This window comes from Dendrobium catenatum, unplaced genomic scaffold, assembly GCF_001605985.2.
Source record: "Dendrobium catenatum unplaced genomic scaffold, ASM160598v2 fragScaff_scaffold_1209, whole genome shotgun sequence".
NCBI lineage: Eukaryota > Viridiplantae > Streptophyta > Magnoliopsida > Asparagales > Orchidaceae > Dendrobium > Dendrobium catenatum.
In genome coordinates, this window is record NW_021319671.1 from 955,712 (window position 1) to 982,547 (window position 26,836).

General features: G+C 36.5%; 3 protein-coding genes across 5 annotated transcripts in view; 1 reads left to right on the plus strand and 2 right to left on the minus strand.

The window, feature by feature from the left end:
• LOC110101564 (E3 ubiquitin-protein ligase At1g12760) overlaps positions 1-18,517 on the minus strand; it is a 27,489-nt gene extending 8,972 nt beyond the window's left edge. The window contains exons 1-5 of one of the 3 annotated variants that reach the window (XM_020829512.2): positions 18,368-18,516; positions 16,870-17,018; positions 16,107-16,789; positions 8,256-8,381; positions 7,878-8,169 (exon numbers count right to left, since the gene is read on the minus strand). In XM_020829512.2, the coding sequence (XP_020685171.1) occupies positions 7,878-8,169; positions 8,256-8,381; positions 16,107-16,780 (1,092 nt within the window). In that variant the 5' untranslated portion in view covers positions 16,781-16,789; positions 16,870-17,018; positions 18,368-18,516. Of the gene's footprint in view, positions 1-7,877; positions 8,170-8,255; positions 8,382-16,106; positions 17,019-18,367 lie in introns of all 3 variants that reach the window. The other 2 variants (XM_020829513.2, XM_020829511.2) reach the window with 2 other exon arrangements.
• LOC110101565 lies at positions 2,867-3,780 on the plus strand. Its single transcript, XM_020829514.2, has 2 exons — positions 2,867-3,192; positions 3,267-3,780. The coding sequence occupies exons 1-2, from the start codon at positions 3,066-3,068 to the stop codon at positions 3,737-3,739; spliced, it is 600 nt and encodes a 199-aa protein (XP_020685173.1). The 5' UTR covers positions 2,867-3,065; the 3' UTR covers positions 3,740-3,780.
• Positions 18,518-22,693: 4,176 nt separating the features above from the next.
• Positions 22,694-25,523, minus strand: LOC110101556 (patatin-like protein 2). Its single transcript, XM_020829493.2, has 6 exons — positions 25,332-25,523; positions 24,371-24,552; positions 24,101-24,290; positions 23,757-23,918; positions 23,170-23,472; positions 22,694-23,031 (listed from the first exon to the last, which is right to left on the minus strand). Exons 1-6 carry the CDS (start codon positions 25,485-25,487, stop codon positions 22,801-22,803), a joined length of 1,224 nt encoding a protein of 407 aa, XP_020685152.1. The 5' UTR covers positions 25,488-25,523; the 3' UTR covers positions 22,694-22,800.
• Between the last annotated feature and the right edge of the window lie 1,313 nt (positions 25,524-26,836).

The window sequence follows — 26,836 nt, forward strand, 5'->3', positions numbered from 1 at the left end:
TGAAGTACAAATTTATTGAATTTCAAATGAATTGTGATCACAATCCAGAGAAGCCGCATATATCTAGTTCTTCCTCCAGCTTCCAATCAGTGAAAAATACAGCTTTGAATCCTTCAGAACAAACACCAATACAAGATGTTCCTCCACCTCCACCATTGGCCAAAGAACTTCTTCCACAACCACCAATACAAGATGTTCCTCCACCACCACCATCGGCCAAAGAAGATGTGCCACTACCAAAAGATAGTTCATCACAAAAAAAAAAAAGAGAAGATGATGAAAAAGCAGAGAGTTCATCAAAACAAATCATACCATATGTAAAAAAGAAGAATAAAGAGGTTATCTATGTTGATAATATAATAATTGAGCCACGACCTGCATTGAAAATTATGGATTATCCAGGGAAGCCTTTTCTAACAGAGCAAAAACAACAATTTATGAATGAATGTTTCAGAAAATTTAATAGAAAATAAGTTTAGTTGCGCTATGGTTGCGCTATGGTTGCCACAATAAAAATAGGGCAACCATAGCGCAACGAAACTTACTTTCTATTAAATTTTCTGAAACATTCATTCATAAATTGTTGTTTTTGTTCTGTTGAAAAATGCTTCCATGGATAATCCATAATTTCCAATGCAGGTCGTGGCTCAATTATTATATTATCAACAGAGATAACATCTTTGTTCTTCTTTTTTACATATGGTATGATTTGTTTTGATGAACTCTCTGCTTTTTCATCATCTTCTATTTTTCTTTTTTGAATCATGTGCTTTGATGAACTATTTTTTGGTAGTGGCACGTCTTCTTTGGCCGATGGTGGTGGTGGAGGAACATCTTATATTGGTGGTTGTGGAAGAAGTTTTTTGGCCAATGGTGGAGGTGGAGGTATTGGTGGTTGTGGAAGAAGTTCTTTGGCCAATGGTGGAGGTGGAGGAACATCTTGTATTGGTGGTTGTTCTGAAGGATGCAAAGCTGTATTTTTCACTGATTGGAAGCTGGAGGAAGAACTAGATTATATGCGGCTTCTCTAGATTGTGATCACAATTCATTTGAAATTCAATAAATTTGTACTTCATGGAGTCTTGATCTGCCTGAAGTTTCTCCACAATATCTTCAACACGATACAATCTAGCTCCCAGATTTTCTTGAATTTTATTCAACATCTTCTCAAATATTTCAAAACATTTATTCTAAACAGCCTCTAAATCTGTCTTTCCAATGGGTGGCTGTTCAGCAGAAGGTTGAGTGGTGTAAATTTTTTCAGTAGGTGGACGAGTAGAAGGTTGAGTTGGCGGCAGAGGTTGAGTTTCTGGTGGTTCATTATGAGAAGAATCAGGGGGAGAGAGAGAGAGGGAGAGGGAGGTGGGGTGGTGTCAAGTTTTTTTCTTGCGGATGACTTAATTTTCTGGGGTGACTGCAATTTTTGTGGTTCATACCCTGCCCGGGTTTCCAAGTTTTGTATGCCAATAATATCAGCCCCGTATTTTTCGGCCTCCTCATTGCTAACATTCTCAAAACAAACATAAATCTGCAAATAAACAGAAAACATATTAATTTATTAAAGCGCAACCATAGCGCAACCTTAGCGCAACAGTAACACAACCGTAGCGCAACCTTAGCGCTAAGGTTGGCGCAACCTTAGCATAATTTGCATCATGTACACGAAAAAATTACCTCACTTTTCTTTAAAAATTTAAATAATTTTGCTGCATTTTCTTGAGTAAAGTATAATTCTGTATACCCCTCTCATCTCAGAAAATGCGGTCTTATTTCTGGATCGGATGGTTTATTCAAAGAAAAAAGTTCCAAAAACCAAATCTGTATAATGCCAAACATAAAAATTTAAAAGTTAACATTAAAAAGCATTATACATGTAGAATAACCAGTAGGAGTGAAAACTTATCAGTAGAAGAGGAAAAAAATCATTGATGTAACACAATGGTCTTTGCAGTTGAAACTTCTCAAAAATTGTGTTAAACTCCCCGACAATGAAGTTCTTTAAGCATGAAGTCCAATTAATGGAAGTGAACTCACTTAAATTATTTGCAACATATGTGAGCATTCTAGGGATTTTATGATTGTTTAGTGGAAAGAAAATGTTAGATAACAAAAACATAATAAAGGTCTTTATTTTTGTAGCATTATCAGATAATCTATCTAATTTTGACATTTCTACTTTAATTTCAGTTGATAGAGGTCCATTTAGAGGATCAATCCTCCATTTGATATCAATATCTCTGTTTGGCAAACCTGATAGAAAATTTCAGTTGTTAAAGTTAAAAAAACATATCGCTATAAAAAATTCCATATTCAAAATATTACCTATCAACAAGGCAATCTCGTCAGAAGTGAATTTCAGTACATGACTAAGGACGATGAAGCCTTCATCAGCAGGACTCCAAAATTTGAGAACCTCAAAAAGAAGTGGTATACACTGCTAGAATGCAGGGAACTTCAAAAATTGATGAATGTTCAGATTCTTTAATGTTTGCTCTACTTCATCATCAATGATCTCGACAAAAGCATCACAATGTTTTCGAAAAGAAGTAACATAGCATCTAGATGTTACTGGCCTTTGATACGCCGTTTTCATCTATAACAACAAAAAAATCAGAACTATATCGCAACCATAACTAAAGCGCAACCTTAGCGCAACCTTAGCATAAAAATACATTTCGTAATTATTTAGCTTAAAAGAAGGTTTAAATTCAGAAAAAAAAACTAAAATTGAACACCACATTGAACATATATGCTAGTTATACAATTATCACTAAACCCTAAATTTTAGCAGAAAGCGTAAACCTTTCGTATCATTTGTTTTATCCATTTACGAAGAGAAGAAGCGTGAAAAATCAGAAAATAAACATTTGAACAGTACATTACATCACTGTTTAAAATTGCGCAATAAGAGGCGCGCCTCTGCGCAATTCTTGCAAAAAACGCCTCAAGGCGTGCGCAATTGCGGGCTGTGGTGAGGCGTACGCCTCACGTAGGCTGAGGCGCGCCTCTGTTGCGCAATTGCGCAATCTTCAAATCTGGAGGTTAAGCTTGGTCTATATCACTGTATGGAAAGATTAATACCGGAGCAGGCAGATAGGGAGCTTGCAGATTTACAGCTTGTTCTGTTCCGGAATAAAGAGGATTTTTTTGGTTTGAATGCAGCAAAAGCAACCATTTCTAAACGGTCTCCAGGTATAATTAATTTGGTAAATGCAATACACTTTATTCAGTTCTGAATTTTGATTATATTTTTTTCTTGAAAACAGTTGAATGGTGGATCCAATTTGGTGATTCCACCCCTGAGCTACAGAGTTTTGCTGTGAGAGTGTTGGGCCTCACTTGTTCTTCTTCTGGGTGTGAGCGAAATTGGAGTACATATAGTCAAGTGCAAACAAAGAGAAGAAATCAACTATCTACACTCAGAATGAACTCCCTCGTATACATAATGCACAACAAGAGGTTAAGAGATAGGAGGTTGAGGAATAAGGGGTTGAAAGATGATGAAGACCCGTTGGTGTGTGATGATCTGTCGTCTGATAATGAGTGGTTCATAGATGATGAGGCAGATTTGTCATTATCAGACTTACAGGTAGAAGATCTAAATGTGGATGTATTGAGGGGCGAAGCAGATCAAACGGGTACATCCACTAGTACCACACCACACACATCTACTAGCTCTGCAAGTAAAGGTATATGTTCTCTGCCAGTCTGCCTGATAATGAGTGGTTCATCCAATTAATATGCTAATAATCTCCTCTTTTAATGAACAGGGAAGAGAAAAGTGAGTCATGTTGAAGATGAAGATGACATGGCATTCATAGATACAATTGGAGAAGAAGATTCACTTGAAGACCCATTTAGTGATGGGATATGACTCTTCCATGCCCTCTTCCACCTCCCTCTTCGCTGAGCAGTCCATTTCTTCTCTGCAATTTTCTGGCTCATTTTTTCTTCTACAGCAGTAGATATTTGCGTCTTTCGCGGGTATCAAAATGCAAAAATAGGGCGGCAAATGCTTAAAAGTTCAAATGAAATGCGTTATCGGGTCGGGTCGCTAACTCTGACAAAACATAAAGCAAACATATTAAATTAAAAAAACGCCTAACAGATGTCGCATTTCTATTGGCGACCGAACGCAGAGATGACTTCGGTCACCTGACCCAATAATTTGCCTAATTGTTTAGTCCCTTTCGAGAGGTCAGTAGGTCACATTAAAGGTGTGCTAACAATGGCGACAAAATTTATTTTGGCATAATTATCAATGTCTATTAGCATGCAGGGCATTAGTTCCAGTATGTGTAATGAAAGTCTAGTTTACTTTGTACTAAGGCACCACATGTATTCTACCAACACCATCATTTTCAACCTTAAGCAGGGATGTCTCAATCTCCATCGAGATGAGCATTTTGAGTTTCAAAGAGGAGCTTGATTGAGTAATGGTGCCAATTAGTCAGTGCAAGTGCCCTATCAACTTAGGAATGCTTAGTTAACAGCTCTAATTATTTTAGCTCTCACCTAGTCACCCCCTAGGGGCTTTCCAACTGATTATTTGTTGGACTTCTACCTAGCCTGGCATTGGTGTAAGAAAATTTACATAGAATCTTTGGATAATGTGTAAAGCCCCTTGGGCCTGATTTATGACTATTTTCTATCTGTATTACATTCTAGCATCTCTTAGCATGTAAAAGTTTAACCCATTTGGTATACTAGGAATATTTAGTTTAACCCATTTGTATACTAATAATTTGCCTAAGGTGTTGTACTCAACTTGATTGATTGATATGGCGATATAGGACTATTTGCATGTTCTAGCCTAGTTAGCCAAGGCAAATAGTCGAGAATGACTTCATCTCAAGTAGTCAACAAAGAATTTAACGAAATTCCTTTCGGCCATTTAGAAGTTAGTTGGGGTTTGGCAACCCTTCTGAGTTTAGCTTGGTGGTAATTCAACTTCAATATCTGATGGGGACAACGATAAGAGGTTTCGACGCGTTTATCAGAGGCGACACATGAGATCGACGTCCATGATGGAGAGTCTCTACTTTTGATGCACTTTATGTATTAGCATTTTATGTATTAATCATTTTTATTTCATTTTTGCCATCATGGGTAGTTGATCGCTATTGTAGCCCAAAGGGCATTCTAGTCTTTTATTTTATCTGTCATTTTGACGCCTATATATATGGTCATCTTCTTATGTATTGAGTTAGCTGATGAATGAAATTTTTCCCTTGTTGTTCTCTTTGTGAGTTCATGACATTTCCCCTAAATCTCTTTGTGAGTTATAGTGGATGAAGTGTGTTGAGGTTTGTGACTCTTAATTTCCTTTTCCTCCTCCACCAATCTCTTCCTCTTCCACCTTAAGGGAAAACACCCAAACCCACTTGCCTGGAGGACCCAAGCCCCACCCTCCTTGCCGCCGACCCCTTGGAACCCAAGCCGCCGGCTGCCTTCCTCCCACCCGCCGGCCATCTTGCCATCGGCCTCCCTTCATCCGCCCGCCACCCATCTCTTCCCCTAGCCATCATAATTGAAATTCAAATTTCAAATTCTTTCCAAATTAGGAAATCCAAATTATGAAAGTTTTTATGTTGAATCCATTTTTAAAATTAAATCAAATTGGATTTAATATTTTTCTTTCCTAGTCATCAACCAGCCTATTTGGAAACCCCCTCTCATTCCTCCCCCCCCCCCCCGCCCCCCCCCCGCCCCCCCCCCCCCCCCCCCCCCCCCCCCCCCCCCACCCCCCCCATCCACTCCCCCCCACCCTCCCCCTTCCCCCCCCCCTTCCCCCCCCCCCCCCTCCCCCCCCCACTCCCTCTCCTTGACTGCCGCCGGCCCCCCTTAAATGGGATTCCCCATTGAGTGATCATTTAATGCCCTCCCCCTGATTTGAAATCCGAAATTGATTTCAAATAATTATCCCTCCAATTTCACTTAAAACTGAAATTGATTTCAATTTTATTCCAAAACCCCTCTCCCCTCTCTCTATGCCGCAGGCCACACCATGGCCCCATCCCATTAACTCCCTCCTTCAATGTATTAATTGCCACCTATTTGAAATCAAATTTCAAAAGGTTCCCTCCCAAATTAATTGAAATCTGAACTTATTTTCAGATTTTGATTAAGCCACATTACTACCCCATCCTAACCTGTTTTCTTCCCAAACCCTAGCCTCCTCCTCCTCTCACCAACCCATCCCCCACCCTCTCTCTTCTAGTCCAGCCGCCGGCCTCCTCTCTCTACCCCTCTTCGCTCTTTGACCTTCCTCCCCGTGCTCCCTCATCCCCATGCTTAATGTGCATGGCCGATCCTGAGGTCGATCACGGCTTCGCGTACAACGAGCAAGGGGAGATCGACATCTTTCTCTCCCCCTTCTACGAACCAAACTGGGAATACGACGTCACCGTCGAACTCTATGTCAAATGTATTGTGTATTGTCTTGCCGGGACCATTGAACTTCAACGACCACGAACCTCGCGGTCCCTCACCGGACGATACATGCCACCTCCACCTCTGGCTACCTTCCCAACAACGACGTTCCTCGGCTCGTCCGTCCTAGTGGTCACTTCATTTCTAGTGTGGAAGATCTTCCTCCGCTCAACCTAGATCCGTAGGGAAGAGAGTAGAACCTCAAGGTGAACACCTCATTATTAAATTTTGGATTTGTGTTATAAGCTTTTACATTACTTCACATTTGTATTTGATTGAGAGCGTCTTGGTTAATCTTCACGCAATTCTTTGCCTAAGCAAGTAGAAGACTGCGGATTCCTTTAACATACTTTGAATTGACGCACAACTTTATAAAGGTTAAACTTCTATTAAATTCTCTTGATAATCTTGTGTAACTCCAAGCATGTATCACATCAATATCAAACTAGAATTTGATAGTGATACCATGCAAAATGAATTAATGATTTGGTGATGTTGGTTGACTCTGACTACAAGTATGGGACTCTTTCCTAGGTCCTTCTCATTAGATAGCTATGTGGATAGTTATGGTCTTCTCTTAAGAGAGGAGCTATTTTTTTCACTCTCAAAATTCTCGTTCATTTCACTCTTTCTTCCCCTTACTGAAGGAGATGGGAAATACATGCTTCTATCTTGCCTGAATCTCCTCAACTTGGGAACTTCTACAACATGCACACCTGAATCTTATTTGTTGCTATCATTTTTTTAAATTTGGTGAGCAGTTATTCTCTCATTAACGTCATCTAAGAATTAGGGTGATGGGATTACATGTGGCTCTCTTTGACTTGTTGAAGGAACAACGCCTCACTCTCCAATATAGGTTGTCATCTCAATAATCATGATGGATTCACTTCTTTAATTTAATTTTTTTGAAATTGGCCATTAATTCAAACCTATAAAAATTGATGATTATTTGGCAATTCACCATCTCAACTTAACCAATGAAAGGAGATCCTTCCATATTACGAAGTTCAATTCAGGTGCTTATCCACGAGGGGAACCTTTGTCAACCAACCCTTGCTTCCTCAAGGGAGCTCTTGCCTTAGGCATATTTCATGCATCATATGACTTTAAAACTACCCACATTTTCCTTATCCTTTGCCCTAGCACCTTATTATTATATACGTTCTTTAAAAATAATGATATGACAAATCATTATGTGATGCAAACATATATCTACAAAAATGCACTTGAGCGTGTGTTGAAGAAAATGTGAAACAATATTTAAACATAAACCTAAGAACTAAAACATAATTTTACTTGGACCACCTTAACATATAAGGAAAGTAAGACAAGATTCACGTTTAATCCATTATCCAATAAAAATACAAAATCTTAAACTAATTTCTTTTAACATCTAGTTAACTTAATTTTAAAATTAAGTTTGATTTGTGTAGAAAACTCACTGCATCTTCAGGAGAAACAATTCGCTCCTTGTCAGTTCCAGCAGCCAATAAACCACCCTCAAAGTTTCCCTCATCAGTTTCACTTTGTCCTCCATTTTCGTTCCTCTTTGATTTGAATTTGTATGTTGGAAGTGCATTAATTAATTCTGATGTAGCTCCTCTGGTAAGGGGAAGGTCTTCTCTAAAGCCCAGGACAGAAATTATGCAAGGTAAACAGCAGCAAATTGTTGCACAGAGAATAAAGGGCATTGCATACCCAATACAACTGAAAGTAAGGAAAGCTATACACAACCTAAAACATCAAACATTATTTTTATGTTAGCACAGAAAAAGGCTTCTAACTTCAAATAATGTAAGAAACAATAAATATTCATGTACCTGTACAAGTTGGGAGCATCTGCTGCTGAAGAATGGCCACCAAAAACCCAAACATTACCAACAACAAACCAAACAGCAAAGAAACACTCCAAGGCCATTTTGAAATGATCAACTAATGCGTTTAGCCTGTCAAGTGTATGGCGTCACCCATAAAAGGTTTATAAACGAGTAATAAGTAGACTAAGATACTCAAACAAGAAAGATTAAGAACTAAAGCCATAAATCATCATAAGGAATCAGATTAGCATATGGTAGAATCATTACAGATGAATAACTTGAGTTATAAGTGCTGATAACAAAAATGAAGGAGCGAAGGACAATCATAGAAGAAACTGAATTTATATAATTTAGAAATTATTCCTCCTACAACCTCAACTATAGGAGATGACGCCATTTAACTAGAAAGCTAAGGCAGCCATAAAGATAGAAATCAGGGGATTGTCATAAATATCACTGAATTTTTATGTATTTATGTATAACACATAAATATTTATATTTACTTATATAACACAAATTGATGGGGACATCGACAAGAGGTTTCGACGCATCTATCAAAGGCGACACAGGAGATCGATGGCCATGATGGAGAGTCTTTACTTTGATGCATTTTATGTATTAGTCATTTTATTTTTCTCAGATTTCCATTTTTTGCCCTTATGGGTAGTTGGTCATTATTGTAGCCCAAGGGCATTCTAGACTTTTGTTTTATTTGTTATGTTGAGGCCTATATATATGGCCATCTTCTTATGTATTGGGATGATAAATGATATGATATTTTACTTTGTTTTCTTCTTCTTCTTCTTCTTCTTCTTCTTGCGAGTGCACTCGAGAGAAGGGAGAGCCCAACATGTGGGCAAACGCAATACCCACCAGTCACTGGAAGAGTCCGTGGCTCGTGGTCTTTTATTATTTTCTTCTTCGTTTCTATTCTACCTCCGATTATCACCCACCATCTTTATCATCATCCTTCCACCTTCATCCCACCACCAAAATACCCCTTGAGCTCCACCTAAGTCTCCTTCCACATCCCCACCCGCCGGCCAAGCTTTTGGCCACCCCAACCCGACACCAAGTCCACGTTTTCCCCCTCTTGACCGCCGGCCCCCACCCACTTCAAATTCATTATGACGATTTAAAATTGCCATAATGATTCCCTAAATTAGCTCTTGCAATAAAAGAATTAGAGAATTTTGAAATTCAAATTTGAAATTAAAAAACTTTCCATATTTCCCAAAATCTAAATAAGGAAAATTTTCAAATTGGAATCCAATCGAAATTTAATTTAGAGATGACTCATTATTTTCCCTCATAACTGGCCAAACTTGTTTGAAAAGAGCATAACTCCTCCACAACCCCCTACCCTCCCTCTCAATGCCGCCGGCCCCCCTCCTTGATGGGCTCCCATTAAATGCCCATTAATCCCACTCAATTCTATTTGAAATTTGAAATCAATTTCAAATTGATTCCCTCCAAAATTACTCATAATCTGAAATTAATTTCAGATTTGGAGTAAATCTCTTTCTCCTCCATCTAACCTAAACTCTCCCACCCCACCACCCGCCCCTCTCTCTACCTTGGCCGCCCCTCTTCTATCTCCCTCCCTTGGGAAGTTTTGGTTACTCACATTATTTGAAGCCAAGAGAAGAAGACGACGCCCTCTCACCTTCTCTTCAATGTTGAATGGCCGATCCCGAGATCGATCTCGGATTCGTATTTGACGAAGAGGGAAGGACGGATATCCTTGGTCCCCGTACTTTGACGATTTCTTTGGCAATGACGAGACCATTGAATGGTACATCGACCGCATCTCGTACCAATTGACATTGGCAATCGAAGAGCACCTTCCACCAAGTCGTTGGATCATCGTCCACCACCTTCCCCACAACCGGCTACCACTCCATCGACGAAGGTCTTCGGCACCGTCTTCCTAGTGGTGATTTCTTTCATCGTATGCTTCATCTTCAACCGCTAAACTGTACTTTGAGTGTGAGTGAGTATGGTAACTCATAGTGAACTTTCTAAACAATAAACTTGAGATTTTATTACAACATATTTGTTCTACTGTGATAATTTCAGATCTATCTTAATTTGTCCTAAACTTCTAGTCGTGACGTCGTGTAATTGCTTATCATAATAAAATTGACGATTGAGAGTTCTTTAATCTCGCCTTACGAAACATTATTCTTAAGTAGCAAGCGTCGTGATTCTTTTAAATATTTTCGTGAAATTCTTGTATTGTTTCACATCATTTTGGTATCAGAGACAGGTTGGCATAGGTGACATATGCTAAAAAACATCCTTAGAGTCTACCTAACCAACCATCTGCTTGTTTGCATGCATACCATCGTTTAATTAACGTTAGTTCACTGTTTTCCCTGCTGTCCAGTAATTTCCTGCACCGTTTTTTTCATTTTAAGCAAGCCTACTTCAATGTTTAAGTGTTACCCTTGTCACAACAACATCCCTACTTGCTTAGGTTGCTTAAACAAATATCATAGGTTGCTGTCCACATTTTTCCTGCACCTGTTAGTGGCATATAGGTGAGTTTGGGATTGTGTTTAAGTGCTGTCCACACTCTAGAAGCCCTCCAAAACACTTAGACAACTTAGATCTTTGCTGTAGTTTGCTGTCTTGTTCATTTCAGCATCATTTAGAAGCTATAGGAGCATATTTCCTTAGCGTTTAGGTGCTGCCCTTGACCTGGTACCCTTCCTAGTCACCTAGACAATTTTATCCACTAATGGGGTTTGCTGTCCACATCTTTAGTGCACTTTCTAGTGACAATTTGGAGAGTCTAGCTTCGATTTAGGAGTTGTCCCCTATCTAGATTCATCCCTAAGTGTTCCCACGCTTTCCCAATGGACCCGACAAGACTTCAAAAGAAGTTAGATGACATCGTTAACCTAGTGGGCTCTATGACTAAAATTATAATGGAGAAACTTGTTGACTCTCCCCTCTCTAAGTACGTGCCTCATTCGATCAATCCTGCTAGTCGGAAGATTTCCCACTCAACTTACCAACCTAGACCTGAGCCTAAGCCTCAATGACCTCACTTAGAGTCACCTTACTGTTACCCACCTTTGATGGTTCATCGGACCCTTCCTACTTTAAGGAATGGGTTAGACAACTAGAGGGCTATTTTGAATCATGTCATATCCCTGAATCCCACCAGGTTAGCATCTCTAAGTCTCACCTAAAAGATCGGGCTCTTTAATTTTGGATGAGATTGGAAGATCATAAAGAGTCTCGCGGTGAGTACCCTACTTGGAAAGACATGAAGCGAGAACTTAATTTAAAATACCAACCCTCTACCAGTAACCTCCATCTAGAACACCACCCTACCTCTTTTGATGGAACAAACCGTGGACATCACTGTGATCGAAACCACCCATCTTTTAGTAACATCAGGGTTGCTGCCCCACCCTGTACGTCTTCACCTAACCTTGATGGCTGGCCCTCTATTAGGTCTTCTGTTGGATCAATCTCATATGACTACCCACTTGGACTCACTTCTAGCCATCCCAGTCAACCTTTAGCCTCCCCAGTCCTTGATCACAATGCAAGTGTGATTTTAATAAAGAATTGCATTAAAAAGAAAAAAATCTATTGAACCTGAGACTGATTACATCCATTTTGTGGATACTAACGATAACAAGGACTTCTTTGAGGATGAAACTGAAGTGAGTGAATCAGACTCCCGACACGACTTAAACCCTGATCTAAGAAAGTTATAACCTTTAAACGTTGACACCATAGCCCACCCTGATCTTAGTCTCCTCAAGGATATCGCATTGGATAAGGTCTACCTGGATGATAGTAATTTGATTTCGAAGGGAGCTGATCTGATCGTGAACACATTGAAATTAACTTCTAAAGGTTCTGATTCAATCGTATCTATTACTGAGAATATTTCGAATAATTCTGATTTAATTTCGGATAATTCTGATGGCAACGTGGATAATCTCAAGTTAGAAGGAAGTCAATTGAATTTATCATCTGATTTAATTGAAGCATGACCCATTGATCTTAGCGTTATGACCATAACTGATCCTATTGAGAATATTAATATGAATTTGAGAGATAGTGATTTGACCCTGAGTGGTTCTGAACCTAATTGGAGATTTGAGCGCCCTCATGTTTTATTGGAGTCTATTTTAGGAGTGACCCCTTTAGAATTGCATTTGAAAGAGTGTGACTTTCGTGATTGGACTTATCTCACCACTCCTCATACCGACTTTAATGTTAGAGAGAGTCTTAGCCATACTTTCTTGTCATAGCTCTAACTGTTGTGCCCACTTTTGTTATGGATATCCTACCCAACTCCTTGAGTCTCATACCTGATGGTGACTCTGTGGTTTATCCATTATAACTGTGAGTCAGGACCCATTGTCTTATCTAATTCCTGATTCATTTATCTTAGCCATACTTTGTTATGGATATCCTACCCACTCCTGATTCTTATCATTCATCATGCACACCTGATCTCTTGCATCCACATTTGCATCTCATATTCAAGAATTGCACAAGGAAATAAATAAAAGAATTCAACGAAGCAATGTTCACTATAAGATTGATGTTGATCGTAAGAAAAGATTTAAAGAATTTGAAGTTGGAGATTTTGTTATGGTACGGATCCGACCGGAGCGTTAAGAAAGTTATATGCTAGAAGTGCAGGGCCCTTTAAGTTAATCTCGAAAGTAAACAGTAATGCTTATGTGTTAGACCTTCCTGAAGGCTTTAATATGAATCCTATGTTTAATGTTGAAGATTTAGTAACATTTGAGGGACCTGAGTTTAACCCTGTTAAGCCACTTCATAATGAGCCTTGTGAGAACCCACCCAGTGAGATCCCCAACCTACCTCCACTACCCAATTTACCTTACTTACCCATTGCGGAGAAGGTTGAAGCTCTACTTGACGATGAAATTATTTCCACGAAAGAAGGTAGGCGCAAAGGTACTTAGTTCACTGGAAAGGGAAACTGGTGACGGAGGACACGTGGATCGATCGAGAGGAGCTACAAAGATTGGATCCAGACCTTCTAGAGCTATACGAGAGCTCCAACAGTACTCACTCGACGGGGTCGAGTTTTCTCCCACCTGGGGAGAATGATGAGGACATCGACAAGAGGTTTCGACGTGTCTATCAGAGGCAACACAGGAGATCGATGGCCATGATGAAGAGTCTTTACTTTAATGCATTTTATGTATTAGTCATTTTATTTTTCTCAGTTTTCTGTTTTTGCCCTTATGGGTAGATGGTCGCTATTGTAACCCAAGGGGCATTCTAGTCTTTTATTTTATTTGTCATGTTAAGGCCTATATATATGGCCATCTTCTTATATATTGGGATGATAAATGATATGATATTTTATTTTGTCTTCTTCTTCTTCTTGTGAGTGCACTTGAGAGAAGGGAGAGCCCAACGTGTGGGCAAACACAATACCCACAAATCATCGGAAGAGTTCGTGGCTCGTGGTCTTTTATTCTTTTCTTCTTCATTTCTATTCTACCTCCGATTATCACCCACCATCTTTATCATCATCCTTCCACCTTCATCCCACCACCAAAATACCCCTTGAGCTCCACCTAAGTCTCCTTCCACATCCCCACGCGCCAGCCAAGCTCTTGGCAACCCCAACCCGACACCAAGTCCACGTTTTCCCCCTCTTGACCGCCGACCCCCACCCACTTCAAATTCATTATGACGATTTAAAATCGCCATAATGAATCCCTAAATTAGCTCTTGCAATAAAGGAAGGAATTAGAGAATTTTGAAATTCAAATTTGATATTAAAAAACTTTCCATATTTGCCAAAATCTAAATAAGGAAAGTTTTCAAATTGGAATCCAATCTAAATTTAATTTAGAGATGACTCATTATTTTCCTTTCCAATTGGCCAAACTTGTTTGGAAAGAGCATAACTCCCCCACAACCCCCTCCCTCCCTCTCAATGCCGCCGGCCCCCCTCCTTGATGGGCTCCCATTAAATGCTCATTAATCCCCCTCAATTCTATTTGAAATTTGAAATCAATTTCAAATTGATTCCCTCCAAAATTACTCATAATCTGAAATTAATTTCAAATTTGGAGTAAATCTCTTTCTCCTCCATCTAACCTAAACTCTCCCACCCCCCCACCCGACCCTCTCTCTACCTTGGCCGCCCCTCTTCTATCTCCCTCCCTTGGGAAGTTTTGGTTACTCACATTATTTGAAGCCAAGAGAAGAAAACGACGCCCTCTCACCTTCTCTTCGATGTTGAATGGCCGATCCCGAGATCGACCTCGGATTCGTATTTGACGAAGAGGGAAGGAGGGATATCCTTGGATCCCCGTACTTTGACGTTTTCTTTGGCAACGACGAGACCATTGAAGGGTACATCGACCGCATCTCGTACCAATTGACGTTGGCAATCGAAGAGCACCTTCCACCAAGTCGTTGGATCATCGTCGGCCACCCACCACCCTCCCCACCACCGGCTACCACTCCATCGACGAAGGTCTTCGGCTCCATCTTCCTAGTGGTGATTTCTTTCATCGTATGCTTCATCTTCAACCGCAAAACTGTACTTTGAGTGTGAGTGAGTATGGTAACTCATAGTGAACTTTCTAAACATTAAACTTGGGATTTTATTACAACATATTTGTTTTACTGTGATAATTTCAGATCTATCTTAATTTATCCTAAACTTCGAGTCGTGTAATTGATTATCATAATAAAATTGACGTTTGAGAGTTCTTTAATCTCGTCTTATGAAACATTATTCTTAAGTGGCAAGCATCGTGATTCTTTTAAATATTTCCGTGCAATTCTTGTATTGTTTTACATCACAAATCTTTAAATCAAATAAAAAATACTACAACCATTAACTTCTTTAAAGTGAAATACACCTTTTCATGCAAATATTTTGTTGTAATTTATGTATTAGGGTGTTATATTGATAAATATAATGATTTAGATTTTAGATATATAAATGTCTAAGAATTAAATTGTAGGTATGTAAATCCCTTAGAAAATATAATATTTATCACCATGACATTTTAGAGAATCACAAGAAAATAGTAAGCAATAGAGATCAAACTCTATGAACTTCTAGAATGCAAGTTTTTTTTTTTGGATTGATTCACTTTTTGAGCAAAAAGTAGAGTTAGGACTAGAATAAAATGAGCTAGTTTAAATCAAGACATCTCAAGATCAAAATCGTGTGATCCACAAGATGATTACAAGTTAGCTGCCTATGGTTTCTTTTTTTCCCATTTTTCTTTCACCTAGAACTTTTTTAGAGTGAACATAAAAAATCCCTTTGTCAAAAAGCAATGCACATTTATTTGATGCATCTAATAATTAACATCCAGAAAGTAAAACTTCTATTTTTTTTTTTTTTTAACACGCACATAAGGATCTTTACATCAACAATGAAGCAAATTACCTCTTTGTTATTGTATGTCTAACAAGTTATTATAATTAAATCATTGTCAAAACACCCAAATTCTTGAACATTTAGGGGAGGCCTTGGACACCATAAACTGAATAATCACAATAATGTAAAGAAGGAACCAACAATCTACATCGAATATGCAAACTTTCTATTGAAATCCACCTAATTATTCATGAAACATTCACAATTAAATATCAAGATCCAACATCTAGCTCTATGACCTGATTTTACTCCTTTTTCTCCACTGATCTGGTGTTTCAAAAAAACTCTATGCAACAATTTCAAACATATCCCACAAAGATGCAATTCGAATAATGAAGATTACTGGTGTTTCATATTGCCAAACAACTCGATAGAGAATATTCAGAGATGCATATTAGATGTTCAAAACATTATCATATAGCCATCAATACCTTGAATTAGTCAATACAAAATTTTGACCCAAACGTAAGAGTGTAGTGGTACCACGGCTAAAACTTCCTTCCATAGCTTGTGTGAAAGAAGCATCAGCATATGCTACAGATTCAGTAGCATTATTCCGAAAAGAATGCTGATGTGATTCTGCTGATTCTCGGCCAGACCTGTGATAGTTCCGATGAATGTATCGCCACCAGAGATGAGGAAGAATAGCAAAACAGCCTACCGTATAACCAATGACCCAAGCAAATAATGGAGCTCGAGGATGCTCATGTCTGGACAAAGATAAAACCACAATAGCTGCTACAATCTGGCTCACATTGGCAGCCAGTTCAACTGAAATCCACAAGCCAGAATTGAGAGGATTTCTGTGACGTTGACCAAGACTTTCAACTCTTCCTCTACGAGGAGCACCCCTAGAGGTAGTGGTTGGTGATGAAGATAACCAAGAGGCAGCAGCTTGGCCGTTAGTTGAGGGCCTATCTTCATTGTGCATTTCAGGAGATTCATTATGCTCGCCTTGAGTAACTGATGCTGAAGTAGAACCACCAATTGTTACATCAATAACATGATTGTGCTCATGTTCATTATAATAAACTGAATGCTCCATCAGAAAAGGATCTCTGTCAGAATCACCTTCTCCTTGCACATCCAGGCAGGGCAGAGCCATCAAAGTAGACTAACAGATTTGGAAGAAAAGTTAGCATATAAAGTGAGATATATGCCCACTTCCAAGTGCTTTAACATTAAACAGGAAACCTTGAAGAAACGAAGTGCTCTTCCAACAGTTAACTTGCTTATGAGCAAGTTGGTGATGCACAGCGGAATACAATATCTTCCATTTAAGTATTAATAACCAAAACCAGCATATAATTTCTTCTAATAGGAAGAAGATAGGCATAGAAATACTGCACCAACAAAGTAAGAAAAAGCAATTAAGAAACCAGAAATATGCACCAAAACCACATCAAACTTAAACAAGTCACTTGCACAAATACAGATGAGTTACTAATGATGAGATATCCCAAGTGAAGAGCACAAAAGTAAAGAATACAAAAGATGATGGGTGGCATGCATTGTTTTCTCTGTAGATTGATAATTGATCCATATAAGAAAATGCCAAATGTCTCAGTTCCTCAATTATCATGGAAAGAAAAATAGAAGAATAAGCAAATTACTCTCCTGGAAAACTTTGCAATTTTGCATCCTTCCTGGAGTGATAATTAAAGCTATCTTCAACTTAGCATTCATATTTTGCATTCTACCGCACTTGAAAAGTTTCTAAACAAACAAACAGTTTCACGATCATGAAACTCATGAGAAGTGTCCCTTCATTATTTAATGATCTCTGCGCCACATCTTTAATGCTAGGCACAAGGTTCATCCAAAAGTTAAAGAAATGTGGAAGGGAATACAAGTAAAAATATTCCCAGAAAAAAAATTGAATGGCAGATAATCACAAAAGACAACCAGCCTCCTAAGAAAAGCAGCAAGCATCAGAATTAGCCTTGCGAAGCTAAAAAAATGGAGGTTGCTTAGGTATTCCTCATGATGCAGCTCTAAGTTAGAAACAAAAACAGCATAACTTGAAGAAAATATAAATTACCTAAAAGAAATTAGTCACACAACGCCCATTCATTTTCCCCATTACTTAGCAACAAGTAAATGAACCAGCATTGAAATCACGAATCAATTTAACGAGAAGAAAAGAAAGCACTAACCATGCGAGTTATTCTAGCCATACATCCGACTTAACCCGCAATCGATCCTAAAATAGCTACCCATTCCACTTAGCAGAAGTCATTTAAACGCTCAAAACCACTCAACGTGAACGGATCGGAAGCAAAAAAGTTCTCGAACCGCTTACGAGCAAAACCAGAAACCTCACCTACCAACCAAAACCAGTTGCAAACCAACCAAATCCACGCAAAAGACGAAATATGCTCCAGCTAGTTCACAAATTGCAGAGGACCCGCAGGGCAGCACCATCCCTACACTGAGGACCCGAAGCAAAATTCCCCCCATGTGCAAGCAACTCAAAAAAGTATTGAAAGAAAAAAAAAATCCATAAAATCTCTAAACCTAACAGAAAATAACTTAACCAAGAAGATTCAACTTTACTTTTCACGATTAAAACAACTAGAGTTGTCGCATTTTTAAAGGAAAAAAAAACCCTAGCAATAGAAAGTGATTCTCGTTTATTTAATACGAAGAAGAGCTTATATACAAGATGCGTACGAAAGAGAAGCGAGCTTACGGAGATTAGACATTAACGTGAGATCTTCAGCCCGGCAATGGCGCTCCGATTACCAATTTTTCTTTTCTGGCTTCAACTCTCGTCAGTCTCCAGACTCTCCACTGTCCAGAAATGATTCTTCACCCACCGCTATGGAATAATGGGGAGCGAGGTGGACGAAAAGGGTACAAATGGAATTTCGCTTTTCAGACGTATGTTCCAATGTCCGTGGGATGACATTTCAACACTCCAAGTTTTGGGAAAAATTTTTATTTTTTTATTTGAAATGAAAAACCAAATAAATTTTGTGATTCAAAATTATTATGTTGAGGATATTTTTCATAAATTATATTAAATTCGATTTATATATATATATATACTTCGATTAGTAAGTTACAAAATTTTCACTTGTTCTGTTTATTTATTTTAAAATATTAATTAAAATAATTTTTTAAAGTAATTAAATCGATTATAATTCTTTAAAATAAATTGAATTATTGGAAATTGTTGTTTTTATTTTTAATTATATTAAAAATTGAATTTTGATTAAAAAATAATTATAAAATATATTGATTTACATTGATCTTAATTTATGAGTTAAAGTTTCATAGATTGAGCCATTTGTTTAAATTGTGGATTCAATTTGTAGCTAATAGAGGACCACAACGATGCTCTTAGAGACTTAGGCTTCGTTTGGGACGGCTTTATTACTGCTTCTTAAAATAATATTTTAGTATAAAAATTAAAAATTTTAACTAAAATTTACTTTAAGAACAAGTAAAAAAGCTGTCCCTTAGGCTCCGTTTGGAATAGTTTTTTTAAATCAGCTTTTTAGTATAAAATTAAAATTTTGTACTTAAAAATTGCTTTAAAAAACACTAAAAATGTCATCTTAAACGAAATATTCGTTTGGGATAGCTTTTTTACTGTTTTCTAAAATAATTTTTTACAATATTTTTTTAATTAGAAATTGTTGTGCTAAAAAAATACTTTAAAAAAGTTATCCCAAATGAAACCTTAAATAAATTATAAATAGAAATTGTTGCTCTCATAACTAAGCTTTATTGAAATTATTTGAGTTTTATTTTGTGGATGGATTAGTTGTTTGTTTCACTCCCACTTTCACTATCAGCATTTCATTGATTTGAACTCCTTAAGTTGTTTTATGATTCATAAATTGTGAATCAACATATAACTTTACAAAGCTTGGTTATCTATAACTTTCATGATCATCACTTTAGTTGATTCAAACTTCATTACTTGTAATTGTACTGATTAGTCCTTTAATTTTGATTGGAATTGCATGATTTTAATAGAGAAATTTAATTTTATATGCCTCATAATATGGTGTAAGTGAGTCGAGCCGACTCAAACTCGACTCATTAACGATCTTACAAGTCGAGCTTATCGAGTCACGAGTTCAAGCTGGAACACTAAACAAGCTTAAGCTCGAGCACAAGCTAGCTCGACTTGAAAACTCGTTAAGCTGCTCGATTAACTTAAAATACATTTAAATTTTAATTTAAATTAGTACTATACGTACTTGGGCCTTATTTGGGATAGTTTTTCAATGCTTTTTAAAGCAGTTGTTTTGTATAAAAAGCAATAAAAAAACTGTCCCAAATAAAACTTTAAATTTATATTAAAAAAAATATTTTCAATAATATTATTGATACTTCTTCAATTCTTGTTATAGTTTTCCTACTGTCATAAAGGAAGTGCTCATAGATACATCTTCATCACTGATGTTGCTACCATCATCTAGTCAATAATAGATATCAGTTCTTACCTCATCCCTTCTGAGATTTATGGATGACTTGGAGCATCTTCATCTGCTGAAAAATTATTCTGGGCAGATTCGGATGACGCCTGGAGATCAATCAGAATGCGTAACGACACTTTTTGCTTGGTGTCGGTGCTCAGTACCGTTGTGTACCGGGTGATGTGGCGCGTTCTAATTAGTCTCCGGACCGCCCAGTGTCCGCACAGAATAATTTCTCTTATTTGTAGGCTCTATATTACTACTTCCTTTTGTACTTGAGCTTCATTCGGACGTATCGAATTTTTAAAGCATTGTTTCCTCTCCATCAAGATCTTGCAATTTTAAAAGTTAAAGAATTCCGGCTTCATTTGAGATAACAACATTTTTTTAGATACGAATGTGAAGCTGTTGTAGGAAAAATAATTTTTTAAAAGTTATGAAAGAAATTATAAATATGCTCTTTTAAAAAAATCAAGGAACTGCTTTCTTAAAGTTACTGCATATTAGTAAATCTAATTATAAAAAACAGTTTGTCATCATAAAAATTTCTTTAAAATAACAAAAAATAGCAAAAAAGAACAACTGCTATCAATTGGAGTCTGAAAAGCAAAACAGTAAGAAAGCTGTCATAAATAAATCTTTAAATGTATAGATTGTTAGAAATTGGTTCGGTTTCAGATTATGTTGATCGTCATAGACACCACATCATATGTAAATGCCTATAAATAGATATTATAGGCTGATATAAAGAGGCCATTCTAATAAGCCCTATTGATCCTGTTAGGTATATCCCTGTGCTTCCTCTCCCTCCCTCTCTTTCTCTAAGAAAGCTCAAGCTTCTTTTCAAGAATTACATAACAGTATAAGATATTATCCCCTGGTATAATATTTATAAAACTTCAATATTTTATTTTCTTTAATTTTAATTATAAAATATTAATAAAAAAAAAACTCAAACATGTCGATATTTTATTCTAAAAATTGTCCTTAGCAAGTGAAGGTTTTATTTGGGATGATTTTCTTATTATTTTTTTAAAATATATTTTTTAATATAAAAATTTCAAGTTCAAAATTTTTTTCGAGTTTTCAATTTGAACCCATTTGGGCTCAGATTGAGTCGAATTTGGTGTCGTTGGGTTCGTCTCATCGAGAAGATTAGTTCGACTTTAAGTTTGTTTAAATCGGAGTGCAGACCATCTTAGATTTTATTTTTGAAATTTCTAACTTCATTTTGCCTCGAGATTTCTGCCCGGTCAAGATACCTTTTTGATGATATAACACTAATTAAATTTATAATTATATTAAGTTATAAACTTATTAATTTATAAATTAATATAGTTATAATTATTAATCAAAATTAATAACTTTATAACTTTATCTAATTATAAATTAAAATTAAAAACTTTGTAAGTTAATTTAAATAACCTTATAACTTTATAAAACATATTTTATGTCTGTTTCTCTCACCCCACATTTCTCTCTCCTTATTCCGGCAAATTATTGCGTCCGGTGTCCGGATACGTCCGGACACCAATCCAGACACGCCACATCAGCAAAATACACTGGGTCCCGATGTATTTGAGTGATGTGGCGCATCCGGATTGGTTGTCCGGATGTCAGGTGACCGGATGCAATAATTTGCCCCTTATTCCTGGTCTCTCTCTCTCCTCCCGGCACAACAAAATGAGAAATACCCTCTTATTTTTGGCGTTTTTTAAGAATACGTCTAAATATATGACATTTTTTAGAGAGAAAGTCAAACAATTCGGCGTATTCTTAATTAATTATGTTTACTACAAAAAACACCAAATTATTTAGCGTATTTTTTCATTTTTAAATTATTTAAAAATTACACTTTTTTTTGCTTAGTTACACACAAACTATGCTCCTTTTTGAAATTCGGCCTTTAGGCGCATACCCTGCCATCTACCCTCTCTCTCCCGCTGCCATTATTCCCTCTTACGTGCCCCTCTCTCTCTCCCCTCTCTCTCTTATAAGTTTTATGTGAGTAATACGCCATTTAAAATGACGCATACCCTCTCTCTATTTGTTATATGAATAATACGTCAAATTGAATAACGTATTTGTTCTTTTCTAAATTTTAATTAATTAATACTCCTTTTATTAATTTTGAAAATAATATTACTCCCTTATAAAATTTGGCCTTAACAAAAAACTCAAATATGTCTATATTTTATTCTAAAAATTGTCCTTAGCAAGTGAAGGCTTTATTTGAGACGATTTTCTTATTACATTTTAAGATAAAATTTTAGTATAAAAATTTCAAAATTTAAAATTTTTTATATTAAATATTTACTTAAGTAAAAAATTATACCAAATAAAATCTACATCATTAACTTGAGAGAATGAACTTCTAATTCACAAATAATTTATTCTAACTATTTTTTTTTATATGTCATGTGACCATGTGACATATAAAATAAGTATGACACATGTCTTGTCATGCATAAGACAAGTTAGCCATGTCTTATCTTTTGAAGATATTTAACAAAAAAAAGAAATATAAGTGCAGTCTTTGTACTGTAACAAAAAAGACAAGTTTGATAATTGAAGGATTAAAATAATATCATTACTTTAACTACTCATTCATTAGAGGAAAATGACATTTATTCACCACATATCTGTCACCTCAGATCTTCTCACTTATTCAAAACATCAAGAAAAAATCATCCTACTTTGCGCCATTAGTCCTCCTCTTCCTTTCATCTGAAAGCAACTTCGCAAATCGGATAAGAGCTTCCTCATTTGTTCCTTCGCCTTCAACAGGCTCATATCTTCCGGTCTCTATATTGACCCTTGAAACTGGCTTCTTCAACAGATTATTTCCTATCTTAACCAACCCCTCCAGGTTCTCCTTAGTCGATATATCCACAGATGCTGAGTTTCCACTCAGTGTATCGTCCTGCAAGTCAATTCTCATTAATATAACAATCAAAATCAAACTACGTCTTCATTTGGGACAGCTTTCTTACTGTTTCATAAAGCTGAAACAATAAGAAAGCCGTCCCAAACGAAGCCTATATCTCTTTTCAAAAATTACCTGAAGGCGAAGATAATTTTGCTCAGAATGCAAAGTTTGGAAGAGTATGGATGTTAGTATGTCAGCCATATCTGCACTTGCTTGAGAGTACATATCAATAATGGGTGTATGGCCATTGAGATATAGCCATGGAAGAACACCCCACTTTGCTGCACTTTTTGCGTCGTACTTCTCTTCCAGTTTGGCTGCTCCAGTACCAAGAGATAGCACAAGAAACTTGCTATATTCAGCTGGTTTTACTGGGAAATCTTCTTGCAGTTGCTTGAATATGCTCTTACTCACCATATTTATTGCAAGCAAAGTCTGTATATTTACAAACAAGTGGTTAATTATTAGTTGGGCTATCGAAAAAACTCATTGCGCATGTTTAATCATATTCGGCTCAATAAATTAATGACTTGAATACAAACAAAATAGTTTGATTTATATTACTTTGCTTAATAAGCCAAGGCTTAGGTATGGGACAGCTTTTTAATTACTTTTCAAAGTATATTTTTATATTAAAAAACTGTTTTAAGAATCAGTAAGAAAATCATCCCAAAAAAGTCTAAATGCATAGAGTAAAATTTATGTTTAAGCATAATTACAGGATTATTTGCTGCAAGTCCTCCATCAGCAAGATTGAAGCTTCGAGTTTTGCCTTTTGAGTCTTTAGTTTCAAAGTAGTGAGCAGGTAAGTAAGTTGGTGCAGCTGAAGTGCCAATGCAGATATCTGATAAATTAGCATCCTTTAAAGGTGTGGCTTCTACCTATACATAAATAAAACAAATTAAACTGAGATTAATAATTAATGATGGCTAATTAGCCAGATATTAATTAAGAATTTGTTTGGGATGACTTTCTTATTGCTTCTTAAAGCAGCTTTCTACTTAAAAGCTATTTTAAGAAGCAAGAAGAAGTCCCAAATGAAGCCTAAATCAATAGTACGTACCTCGAATGAGGAGAAGATAGTGGGTTGAAGGAGCTTGATATCGAAAGTTGGGATGACAACATTGGTTAGAGTTTGATGAAGCTTTGTATCTCCAAGAATGCCTTTAATTAGAGAATGGAGGTATTTCCCATCGTATTTAGGCCCAGCAAATTCACTAACTAAATTACTTGTCGTGCCAAATAATCCTGCCCTGCAACAGTTCATTTGTATATAAACAATTAGCTAATCAATCCTTGATGAAATCAAAGCTTCTATAACTTACATGCTTACATTTTCTGAGGAAAGATCTTTGGTGAGTTCTTTAGATAGAAGTCGTTGATATCTTTGGCTGAATAGAGGGGACGATTAGATTTGTTTGGAGCAGTTAGCATTGTGGTGACCAAGCCTCCAGTGCTTGTTCCTGCAATCACATCAAAGTAGTCTGCAATCCTTACATTCTCTCCATCAAGCTCCTGCAATTAATTCATTTTTTAGCAAAAAATGAATGGAACTATTAGGGACTGTTTGGCAACAAGTTGGATTTAACTTTAGTAAGATTTATTAAATCCTGAAAATTGTTTGATAAGAAAAATATTAAATCCCGTTAAATTTTGTGGAGCCTTAGACAATGTAACTTAGAATTTAAGGCGGTTAGTTCATTAAAAAAATCAACTTTAATTTGAATTTTAATTTTTATTTGTATTTTAAATATAAGTTATATATAAATTCTAATTATAATTAGTAAGTTATATAATTAAGACGGTTAGTTCATTTAAATATAAGTTATGTTAACGTGGGACTGAGCACTTAATAATTTCTCCTTGGCATGACAAACAGAGTTAATTTGAAGGAGTGGCTAAATAACTCCTTCGACGATGTTTCTTCTAGTCGGATCCGAAGTCTGACCTCCTCCTAGTTCGTTTGTTCGATCGAAAGTAACGACGACGATGGAAGCTTTCTTGTTGCGAAGGTAGCCATCTTTCTTCCATTCACGCCCTTCTTCGGCCAAATCTCGTAAATCCGCCAAACTCTCAAATTTAATAAATATGTTAAAGAAGGATTTATCCCTAAATCCTGTTTGGCCAAACAGGATTTAGCATAAATTCTGCATAAATCCTGTATCCAAAGAGCCCCTTAAGATTGTTGAAGGATCTTTTCTATATGAAAACAACTTGTAAATCTCCCTTTGACGGCTGGAAAGACATTAATGTTAAATGATTAAGAAGCTAATTACATGAGTTTAGCAACATGCCTGCAGCTTGGATTCAAGAAAAGCAAGAATGGTTCCTGGAATAATTCCTCTCACACCTCCTCCATCTATGCTTAGAACAGTAATCTGTGTGAGACCAGCAAAGCTAGGAGAAGCTTTGGGTGAGGGCGAAGAGGAGCTATCTTCCTTTGTCGCCATTGATGCAAAGCTTTAATTAAAAGATAATTAGTAGCTATAAATGATTTCTGATATGCTGTAATTAACTCATGAATTCCCAATATTTATAGTAGAGCTTTCTTGTTGAAGAGAAGAATGTGAGGGGTTGGATGACGTTGACCTAAATTATATTATCCGTAATTATGCCTAGCTGAAGTAGTTGTAGGTTATAACTTTTTTTTCTTCTTGTAATTAATGGTGCAAGTCAATGATAGCTGGCCTGAAGCCATAGCAAGTAAAGTTATAACCTGAGTTTGAGTACAAGTTATTTCGTGCGGAGTTCGGATATAGCTTGTATTTGGATTTCAATGAAATCAAATCACGTAATTTATACATATTATGTGTAGAACCCGTATCTAGGATGTGCATAATTCACATATTGTATAAAAGCCATGTGATTTAATTTCATTGCAGTCAAAATAGGGGTGGATCCACCTTAAGCACAGGTAATTTATCCCCACTAAAATAACAATTTTTTATTATATGATCCTTTGGATAATTTGTTCAATTGCATCTATTTTTTAGTTTTTATTATAAGAATTTTCGGGCGATTGACTTCATTAAAAGTTATAAAATACTTTGGTCTTTAGGTAATTGCCTCAGCATAATTAAACACATTGTGTAGATGTGTTATTGTTAGAGAATGATGAACCAAATAAGAAGAGAAATAGTAAAGAGAATTCAAAGATAAAACCCACGTAGGGGCACTGTCCCATGACCCCACCACTTGACCGAACAGGTCAAACTCTGTCAGGGGGCATTGCCCCCCTTGGACCCCCGATATATCTACAAAGCGTACAACGATCAATGATATGAATAAATAAAGATCAAGGGACAGCGCCCCCGGTATAAATTTTGATTGCAAGAAAATTTTTGAAAAAAAAAAAAATCTTTATACTTTTACTTATAAGTTCTCCCCACCCTAAAAATTAAGATTGATTCTGCCCCTAAGTCCAAATGCATCCCAACTCCACATTTAATAAGTTCTCCAATTTGAGACTGTCATATTAGTTTTTTTTAATAAAAAAATCAAATATATTTTTAAAAATACTAAATTTAAATATACTCACATTAATTTTTATATTGAGAAATTTTTATTTATTTTTCTTAAAATATTAAATCTATCAGCAAAATCAACATATTCAAATTCAACTGCAAAAAAAAAAAAAAACTAAACTACTGGCAAGTTGTGTTCTATTTTTTAATAGAGAGGTGAATGATTCATCTCATCTCTTTTGAACAAGTCCAAATGATGCACATTAAATTATATTAAAATTTATATTTTTGCATTACGAGGCACATTTAATGAACTAATAAGGTTAAAAACAATA

Coding starts and splice junctions, on each gene's coding strand:
- LOC110101565 (XM_020829514.2), top strand. CDS start 3,066: ATGGAAAGATTAATACCGGAGCAGGCAGATAGGGAGCTTGCAGATTTA. Junction 3,193..3,266: donor CATTTCTAAACGGTCTCCAG/GTATAATTAATT, acceptor TCTTGAAAACAG/TTGAATGGTGGATCCAATTT.
- LOC110101556 (XM_020829493.2), bottom strand. CDS start 25,487: ATGGCGACAAAGGAAGATAGCTCCTCTTCGCCCTCACCCAAAGCTTCT. Junction 24,553..25,331: donor TTCTTGAATCCAAGCTGCAG/GCATGTTGCTAA, acceptor AATTAATTGCAG/GAGCTTGATGGAGAGAATGT. Junction 23,032..23,169: donor AAAATTATCTTCGCCTTCAG/GTAATTTTTGAA, acceptor ATTGACTTGCAG/GACGATACACTGAGTGGAAA.